General features: G+C 52.8%; 1 protein-coding gene across 1 annotated transcript in view; it reads right to left on the minus strand.

Moving 5' to 3' along the window:
* Positions 1-9,947, minus strand: part of WNT5B (Wnt family member 5B) — a 118,338-nt gene extending 108,391 nt beyond the window's left edge. The window contains exon 1 of the mRNA XM_087814457.1: positions 9,889-9,947. Coding sequence (XP_087670583.1) covers positions 9,889-9,894 — 6 coding nt within the window. The 5' untranslated portion in view covers positions 9,895-9,947. The remainder of the gene's footprint in view (positions 1-9,888) is intronic.
* Positions 9,948-10,479: the final 532 nt, after the last annotated feature.

The raw sequence follows: 10,479 nt of genomic DNA on the forward strand, positions 1-10,479 counted from the left end.
GACAGTAATCCTAGACTTCTATTTCCCAGGTGACCGCAGGGAGGCTGGGCATCCTCAAGTACTGGGGTCCAGCGTTCATGAGACATCTGGTCTTTGCCTAGAATTTCCTATCTCAGTTTTAACTCTTAGTCAGTAGGTGTTCAACATGAAGGTGCCACTCTAAATACTCTATTTTGCAAAACAACAGAAGTACATTTCCAAGGGAACACTAAGGCAGACACCAGGAAATGACAGCAGGTCATCTTAGTAAACAGTGATCAATGGCATTACCTTATTGCATCAAACTTAATATGCTACCGGTTCTAAAACGCAGCATTATTTTGTACCTAAGAAAGGAAAGTACTCCCAATTAGACAACGACACATTGATTTTAAGATGCATCCTGATCTCAGGTATGTTAAAATGTGTCTTAGTATTGATGAACTATGGTAATTCAAGACCGGCTTTCTCCAAGTGGGGATTATAACCTTCTTAGAAGCAACTAGCTCATTAATTTATCAATATTACTGAATAGTAACAATGCTGACTGCTGGGTGTGAGTGGGAGGAAGGAAAGAAGATGATTAAGCATCACTCTACCTTCCAGGAACTCACCTCTCCTGTTGGGCCCCTCAAGGAAAATTCCAAGAGCCAGAACATGCAGAGTTTTCCACAGCTCTTTAGTAAAAGCAGCAGTTGTATCAGCGAGTTTCTGGGATGCCTTTGTCTCCTCAAACAAACCAAATTATACAACACTCAGTTCTTTCGAACCAAACTCTGAGCAGTTTGGTATCTGGAGCATCAAGGTGACAATTTCTTGACACTCTCATTGTTTTCAGTGAAGAGTTACGAAGGGAGCGAGCAGTGACTAAGGACACACTATGTGCAGGAATGTCTCTGATTCAAATAAATTATCACACTGAATTCTCATAATAACCTTAAGAATCGGACATTATTTTTCTGTTTAAAAGATGAAGAACTGGGAGCTCACAAAAGCTAAACAGCCATAGGTTGTGCATGGCCGAGTCAAGATTCAAACCAGGTCCCTTTGCCCCTCAAGGCCATGTGCTTTCTACTGGGCAGGGAAAAAAAGCGCAGTGGGCAAAGGCTTTTAAAAGCTTGAAACTCATTGCTAGACTAAACTGAAGTCTGGAGGGCTGATGCCGAATGTAAATTTCAAGGTAAATGACAAAACCCCTTTAGCTACAGGACACCTCACTCAATTTAGGAACCCATTTAATCAGCAGGATGGCTGTTCACTGCCCTGAGGGGTTCCCTGGTACAGTCCTAGCTGCGTGTAGGGGCTCACCTAAGATCTACCTGAGAAGATGGCTTAACCAGCCACATAGCTAGTCATGAGATCAGACATGAACTACCACGTAAGACTGAATGTGCAAGCGGCCATCACAATGTGTGTCCTAGGAGCTGGGACAGCCCATCAGGGAGCCAACGCCCAGCCACAGAGACATCATTCTGACAGAGGTGATCAGGGATGTGGCATCTCGGCTGTACCTCGAAGAACAGGTAGGTATGAACAGGGAGAGGGGAAGGGGAAGGGATTCTGAGAGGAGCACATGCATGAGCCAACACTAAGAAGCAGGACTTCTGGTTTGGTAGCAATATAGGGAGGCAGGAGGAGAGGAGTCTGGAAAGGTTGGTTAAGATTTGGAAGGATATTGAACACCAGAGTAAAGATACTACATGAATTCAGTAGGGAAATGAGGGGTCACTTGAGCATTCTGAGCAGGAGGGGGATCCAGAGCAGCAGCATGACCCTTGATTCATTGGGGAACAGGGTGACAGGTGTCCTATGGGGAGTGGACCAGGGACAAACAGCTCGTGGGAAAGCTGGGGCCAAAATGCACAGCTGATGTGTAAGGGCTCACGCTCATAGAGCAGCACAGACACAGGATGAGAAATGGACAGTAATTCCAAAGGACTTAGGAGAAATGGAAATAAGGAAAGATTGTCAGAATAAAATAGAAACACTTCTGAACAGTGACCCTCAACCAGGGGCAAGCTGGCCCCCTGCGGGACATATGGCAATGTCTAGTGACTTGCTGGCTGTCATCACCGGGAGACAGGAGCTACTGGTATCTAGTGGGTAGAGAGGTCAGGGATTCGGCTACACGTACAGGACAAAGAATTATCGGGTCCAAAGTAATCATTAATGCTGAGGTTTAGAAACAGTCTCAGAACCATAAGGAAACAAAAGTGGTAAAGACGTTAAACTCACCATGCAGCTCATGAACCAAAAAGGTAAAGAAACCAGAGGGACTGGCCCTGCCTAGACTACATCTACTTACCACTGTCCATTCACTCCTTTCATCTACAATTCCATGCACCTGCTATACGCCAGGCCCCGACAGGCACTGAGGATGACCATCTTCACTTCCACCCAGAACGGAGGCAAGCATGTAAGAAACATACCTGTACACGTTTGAAAACGCATATATGCTTATACACAGATGTGTAGAAAAGACCAAAAAGGAGCACACTGAACATTGTCAATGGTTATCTCAATATGAATTGAAAAAAATGGAAAAGATTTAATGATTTTCAGTGAACATGTCTTAATTTCAACAGTTAAAATAAGTCAAGTATGCAATGGGCCATACGTTCTCACCAGGTGCCCGACCTCTGCAGTCCGGTGAGGGGAAGGGAAGGACAGAGAGCTACAGGCCTGAGGATGGTGAACCCCGTCTACCGTTAGACTTGCCCATGGTGACACACAGAGCCTGTCATTCATTCATTCCACTCCTTCACCCGCTGTGTGTCAGACATTGCTCCATGTGCTCCAGATACAATAGTGAACAAAACAGACAAAAATCCCTGCCCTGGTGGTGTTTATATTCTAGTAAGAGGAAGCAGACAAGGGAGCAAGTAGAATATGAGAAATATGTATGTTCAATGAAAGAAAATAAAGCAGAGAAGGGGGCTCGGAAACAGGTGGGAGGGCTGCAATTTATATAGGGGAGTCACAGAAGGCCTCGCTGGGATGACATTTGAGGAAAGGCCTGAGGAAGGGGCATGGGGAGGAGAAGAGGGCAGAGAAACAGCCAGGTGCAGACCCGAGCCGAGGCAGAAGCGGGTGGGGGGGGGCTCACAGACAAGCAAGAGACCCACCTGCTATAGCGAAGGACAGAACCGAGGGGGCCACAGAGGGAAGCAGCGGTCAGATCCCCCAATCTCCCAGGCCAGTAAGCACTCTGAGGACCTGCTTGGTCCTGCATGAGCTGGGAGGAAGGCCACTGGTGGTCTCTGAGGGAAAAACCAACCTGACAGATTTCAACAGGATCCCACGGCTGACTGAAGCAGGGAGACCAGTTAGGAGCTGTTACAGTAATTCAGGAGGAGCTGCTGGTGGAATGAGCCAGGAGAGGGAGGGGTGCACCGAGGGAGGAGTGGCCAGGGCTCTGAGTATCTTCTGAAAGTAGACTTAGCAAGATTCAAGGATGGACTGGATGTGGGAAATGGGAGGGAGGGAAAGAGAAATGAAGGAAGGGAGGGAAGGAGGTAGAGAAGGGCAGACTTTGGGGTTTATGGCATGAGCAACTAGAAGGATACACAGAACACTGCAAAGAGCGGGTTTAGGGGAAAAGGTCAGAAGGTCAGGCTGGGATGCCTTTCAGATCTCCTGGAGAAAGTGCTGTTTAAGCAATCAGATGGTCAGGGAAAGGAGCAGGCAGGAGATGAACATGTGAGATTAGTAACAGTGCAAACGGTATTTACAGCCATCAAAGTGTATTAGAGAAGTGAAGAAGCTAAAGGAGAGAAAGGAGCAGGAAAGCTGCTGCCAGTGAGGGAGAGGGGAGAGCAGGGGAGTCCCTGGGGTGTCCAGGAAGCCAAGTGAAGAACAGGCATCGAAGAGGAGGCAAAGTAAGCCAGGCAGAGAAAGACAAGTGTCCTGTGATCTCACTCATATGTGGGATCTAATGAACAAAATAAACTGACAAACAAATAGGTCCATAGACATAGAAGCATGCAACAGACTGAGGGATCTCAGAGGGAAGGGGGGGGAGAGATGAGAGATTAACCAAAGAATTTATATGCATATATGCATAACCCATGGACAGAGACAATAGTAGGCCTGGGGGGGGGGGTATGGAAGCTAGGTGGAGGGGGGACTTTGGGGGGGGAAGGGGACATCTGTAATACTTTCAATAATAAAGATTTAAAAAATAAATAAATGTAGAATTGGCAAAAAAAAAAAGAAAAGATGAGGCAGAATGGAGGTCTTTTCCTATTGGTTCTTTTCAAATTATATTCAATAAGGCTTTACTGGATACTCACGCTGGGGCAATGTGGGACCAAAGAGATGAGTCCCAGTAACTTCTAGATGGTGCCAGTAGTCTGGAACGACTGTCTAGCAAGGCCGAGGACTGTGCCTGGGATGCAAGGCCCTGGGAATGATGCACCTCTGGAGCTCCTACTCCAGTTCCTTCACCATCTCTCGATCTGGTCATATACGGATGAAAAACATCCTACCAGTAATGGCAGCATGGAGGAATGTTCTAGGTCCCCCTGAGAGCAGCCAAGGACCCAGCCTGAGCAAAAGTGTTTAAGGGAAAAGGGAGTGTCCCACTTTTTCTTTCCCTTCATGACAGGCAACCCTGAACATTTGTCCTCTCCTGGTCATTCCATAAACTGGGGGCCTCTATTCCCATCGATGTAATGATCGAGATGACATCTATGCCTGATTGGACAGTGGGTGTTGGGCCAGCACATGCTGACAGAGCAGTGGATACGCTGTTACTATTCCACCTAAAGCAGCAAGTCAGGGGCAGGCGCCAAGGGGATTTAACTGCCCTGCCACTGGACCCTCACCAATAGTGCGGTAATAGCTAACGCTTCTATAGCCTAGAAAAGTCCCGGACATGGTCGAGTGCTTTACATACACTAATCCTCCCACCACCTACCTCACAGCAATCATATGAGAAGAGTGTCAAGTAACTATTTCCACTTTACAAGTGAGGAAACTGAGGCACTGAGGAGTCAGGTCACCTACCCTGGCTAAGGTTATACAACTAGCTACTGAGGCCTGGGAGTCACACCAAGCATCTGACTCTAAACCCTAGTCTCTGTTGTCTTAGCTTTCTATAGCCTCTTGTCTCCTGGACTGTCCTGATAGTACCATCTAGAACCCTCCCCCACTCACCAGCTCCTGCTTCTGAGTGCAGCATGGCATTTTCTAGTTCAAAACTTATATACAAAAATCTCTTTAAAGGTTTGATTACTTTGATTGCAGATCCTGTACCCCAAACAAGATTTGTACGAAGTATTTAGTAATTCATTGCTCAGATTTTCCCAGGAGAAACTTCTCGACAAATGTGGGTAAGGTATATAATGTTAGAGATGAGTTTAGCAAGGGGCTGAACTGTCCTCCAAGCTCCCACAGCAATGGAAACTTCCCATCAGCGCTGGGCATCTGCTGGGAAGAGAAACGGGTGGTGCTGCTCTGCACTTGTCCCCTCAGAGTCTGGCTCCTCTCTGGGGGCAGAGGAAGGCTCAGCAGCAGACAGGGTTACCTTAGGCTAGTGTTAGAACTTTGTTACCATATTTTTGCTCCGCCAGCAGGGCTCAGAGCAAATCTACTGATTGAACATTCCAGATCATTTGAAAGTGACCTTTGGGGGCTCAAGTTGGTAAACTAAGAACTTGTAATCCAGTGCCTTTTCTAACTTAAGCCCAGCTATCATTTTCCAGACCTCAGGAAATCTACTCCTGACCCTTTATCAATTAGTCAGACAAGACTAACCTTTGAAGGGTTAGCATTTCTGGGCTCATGGAAGCTGCAGAGAAGAGAGGACTAGAAACCCATTTAAGGCCCTGGGTGCCTCCCCCCAGCAACTCGGGCAGCAGCCCTGAAGTCACCCAAAGCTGGAGAAAGAGCCTCCCGTAATCCTCGGGAGGCTGGCTAACCACAGAGGCCCCTGCCAGGCCAGAGTCCAAAGCCAGGAGCACAACCTGAGCCTCCAGCTCAACCACAAACCCTGCCTGCAAGACCACGATTTGTGAAACAGTAACTCTGTGAAAGCAGTAGGTCTGGAGCCACCCCTCCACCGGGAATGCACCTCCTTTGATTGGCTGTTTCCCCACCCCCAGGCCTGGTCCACAGCAGAGGGATTTCCAAAACTGAGCCAGCTAAAGTTATTTAAAACGACAGAATGTGAGAACTGGAAGGGGACTCTAGCAGTCTAATGCAATGCCCTGACTTTATAAAGGAGACCACTGAGACCCCAAGGAGAAGCTACAATGCGCCCCCTCCCCCCCTCATAAACCTACCTGGCAAAACCTCAAGAAAAGATGGTGATGCAAAGAATAGGAAATACTGGAGGGTTGAGTTCTTTGGGGGTTTGGGGGTGCAAAAAGGAATTCTGAGAAAACACCCTGTGCCCTTAAGGGCTGCACTGCTGCCGGCCCTCGACTCGCCAGAGGGGACCCCAGAGCTGCTAGCTGGGCTGGGCAGTGATTACATTCATCGCGGCAGCCTGAGCCTAGGTTTTCTGAAACCTTGTGCATGGTGTTTGGAGGGGTCAGGGGACAGTTTCCCCCCAGTACCAACCAGGCTCTAAATCACCCAGGAGGAAAAAGAGTTGGGAAAAAAGCCACATGGGTGGAGAAGCAGGGAGGAGAGAGACCAACTTTAGAAAGTCTAGAAGAGGATTCATGCAGCACAGAAAGGCCCAACTGCAACCACAGGGGGGAAGAAGTCAGGAAATGCTGCTGGAGGAGCCAGCCCAGTGGCCAGATGGCCAGCTAGTGGGTCCACTAGGATGGAGGGGGCGGAGGTTTAAATTTAGCCAGGTAAACAGAGCTGCCCCTCCCCTGGAGAGGGCCTGGTAGGAGCAGGACAATCACCTGCTCTTCTCGCTGAAGGGAAAGTCACACCAGAACTGTATCAAGCAACAGGTCTGCTTTCCAGGCTCCATCAATGTGCAGGCAGGGAGAGTGAATAGGCTGCTCCTCAGAGATGAGTAGGTGGTCATTTTTACTTAAAAAGCCGCTCAGATGAAAAACGATCAGGTCTTTTCTTCTTTATCATCGTATCTATTCCCAAGCCCTTTGCTGGATTTTTCTGGACTCCTGAATACAATCTGAAGATGCTCCACAGAAAACCAGCCAAGGATGCCCTTCAGTGAGGGTGGGGAGCCCCAAATATTCTCTCCTCACTAGGGGATTTTTATACCTATTGTTCTTATGAATCTTGAGAAACCTGAAGGAGCTGAAAAAACCACCACCACCACGAGAAACTCTGAGGACTACGTTCAGGTGTGGGGCTGGAACAAAGCTGGAGTCTGAAGACTTGTTGAGATTAGGGAGATAAATGACAGGCAGTTTGAAAGGGCGCTAGGAAGTACAAAATCAGAATAGCCAACAGGAAAGCTTTTGTGGACACACTGGTTTTTATTTCAGAGAAGGCAAGAACGATCACTTCACATAAAAATTTCCTCCCCTGCTAGAGATGCCAGGCCGTGGCAATCCAGAAACCAGCAGAACTACCCTAGAAGTAAAAATAAGAACAGACTGGCCTGGTCTTCTGCCCTCCTGAAAGAGCGCAAACAAACAAAAAAAAATCTTTCAGCTGTGACTAGAGTAAGAGGAGGGTGAAATACACAGGTGAAGTCAATCCCAGGTTTTTTCATTTCATAGCATCTGGCTCCCACCAATCTGGCAATATCCCTTTAACTTAAACTTTTGGGATAGAAAATTTTTTTGAAAGAGTTGTTTCAAGCCAACAAGACACCCCTGGAGATAGTACAACCACCAAACATACAAAAGAGAGGACTGGTTTCAGACACCCTGAGCAAACACCTACACACACACACCTCTCCCGCACATATTCATACTCAAATACACAAGAAATCAGAACCTGGTAAAGTAGGAAACCCATGATGGAAAGGGCCAGCAAGCTCTGGCTCCTGCTCCCCCGGCAGGCAGACCTCCAATGTGTCACACACCCTCTGTCTGATTTTCTTTAGGAAAAGAAGGAGCTGCTGCTCAGAGCTACCCATAGCTATTTATCCACATATTGCTCTTCAGACCCTTTCCTCCAATCCCTCCTACCCCGGTGTCAGCTCCAGCTGCGCCCTGTAGTGGGGAGAGCTGGCTTTAAGCCTGCCTCGCTCCCTGTGCTCCTGGGCCTGGCAGCACTAGGAAGAGCCCAGCTGCATCACTCCTCTCTCAGTTGTGCAAAGAGGTCTCTCGGCACTGCCTTTCCTTGGGAGGAGACACACTGGCTTCTTTTTCCTATTTATAACCACAGACCTTTTGTGTCGCAGAAGCAACAGACACTATTTTGAAATGGAGAAAAACCACCACTCAGCCTTTCACCTCTCTTTGGTTGGTGTGTCTGCCAGGACTTGTGTGTGTGCCTGGACAGGTGCGTGGGCACAAACTCGGGCCAACACCCACTCACCCACACCTGAGGTTGGCAGTCTGGCCTTTGATACATAAGCCCCACAGGTAAATCAGACAGCTAAATCAGACAGCAGCAGGAGCAGCTGGCATCAGGAAAGGGTCCTCAGGATTTCTGAGGGTCTGCCCACTGCTCCGGGCCAGCCACAGAAGAGGTCCCTCCAAGCTTCCTCCCATGTGGAAGGGTGGAATGCTGACATGTGGCAGGGAGTGTGACCCTGCCCCACTAACCCAGCGGTTTCTGCACCCACACAGATGGCAGGGCACAAATGACCCATCACAGCTCTGTCAAATGGGCACATTCTTGGTGACTAGAGCAGTTCAGGGATTGGTAACACGATCCTGAACCTTTCTCCTGCAGGTACCAGGCTGACACTCTCTGTCCAGGGTGGTAGTAACTGAAAGCTGGTGCCAACGTGGCCAGGTGGCAAAAGCAGTGAATGGGGGGGGGGGGGGAGGAAGTGGTTGGAGAGCAAGTGCCCCCATTCAGAGCTGGAAACCCGTCCCCAGGACTGAGCAACCTCAGCTTTCCTCTCTGTAAACAGAACCAATCATGCTTCAAGCAAACTGAGCGACCTCTCACAGCGAGTTGAGGATGAAAATATCTAGGAAATCTGGCTCTGACTGAAGTGCATGAGGATCCACAGGAAGATGGACAAACAGGTCACTTTCCCCTTCTTCCAGGGCAAGACCAGATGAGCATAAGGGGCGGGAGGGGGGGGCAATGCAAGAAAAAGGAAACCTCAGACCACCGTTCGGGGCTGGACCTGCTCCGGGCTCACGCAGGAATTCAGGCACCGAACTAACACTGCTCCAGGGGCTAAAATAATCCAGATGCAGCCCTCGCCCCGTCTGCTGATGCGGGCGCGGACCTCAAGCGGCGCATTCCAGCTGGGCCCGGGCGCGCCAGCGAGAGCGAGCGGGGAGGTCGGCGGGGCTCGCGCTTCTCGCCCGGGTCCCGCCGGGCCCGCGGAGTCCCAGCACAGCCGGAGGGCGGCACCTCCCCGGCCGCCTCCGCGGACGCCCGACCCTCGGGGGCCGAGAGCCACGAGCGCCGACGCAGCGGGAGAGGCGAGAACACCCGGCCCTAGGCGCCCGCGCCCCGCGCCGCACGGGCCGGAGGCGGCGGGCGACCCCAGCTTTGTTCGCCGCCCGGGGCAGGGGGTCCCCTTCCCTTTCCGCGCTCCCTGCCCCCACCTGACGGCGCTCGGCCGGCGCCGCGCCCCCGGCTCGCGGGCAGCTCCGCCGGGTCGCCTGGCGGAGGGCCGGGCCCCGCGCCCCGCTCCCGGGACCCCTCATCCCCACGCGCGCCCGCGGCGCCCGTACTCAGCCGGCCCGCGGCCGCCGAGGGGGCGGGAACCGGGGAGCTCTAGGAAGTTTCGGAGGCGGGAGCCGAGGAGGGGCGTCTCCGGGCGGCGAGGCCGGGGGCCGGGGGCCGGGGAGGCGGCGGCCCGCGAGCGCCCCTCTCCCGTGGCGGGCAGCCGGCGCTTACCTGCATGTCCCGCCGCTCGTCGGGCTCGCGGCCGCCGGCTCCTCCAGCGACCGCCGCGCGGGGCTGGCCGGGCGCCGCGGCGAGCGGGGGCCCGGGGGCGCGGGGGCCGGGGCCGCTCCTCTCAGCGCACGGGCCGCTCGGGCCGCCGCACCGGACTCTGCATCCGCGGCCCGCCCGTTCCGCTCGGGGGGTCCCGCCGCGGCGTCCGCCGGCCCCGGGTGCTGGCGCAGCCTCCGCGGGACGCGCTCTGCCCGGCCCTGGGCGCCCGCGCTCGCTCCTGCGCCGGGGGGGCTCCCTGCTCCGCGCCCCGGACCCCGCGCTCGGCCGGCGGGAAAGTCGGGTGCGGAGCCCGCGCCGCGCGGAGGGAGGCCCAGGCCCTGGGCGCCCCGCTGAGGCCCCGCCGTCGGTCGTCGCTGGGCTGCGCGCTCGTCTCTGGAGCGCGGGACCCCGAGAAGTTTCGGCCGAGTCGGCGGCGGGCGGGCGGGCGGCGGCCGCGGCTCGGCTGGGAGTGCAGGGCGGGCGCCGGGCGAGCGGATCCCCGGCCCGCGCCCCCGCCCCCGCCCCGCCCCCGCGCCTCCTCCCCGCCCCCGG

The sequence above is a fragment of the Miniopterus natalensis genome, chromosome 2, assembly GCF_054644295.1.
Source record: "Miniopterus natalensis isolate mMinNat1 chromosome 2, mMinNat1.hap1, whole genome shotgun sequence".
NCBI classification, from domain to species: Eukaryota; Metazoa; Chordata; class Mammalia; order Chiroptera; family Miniopteridae; genus Miniopterus; species Miniopterus natalensis.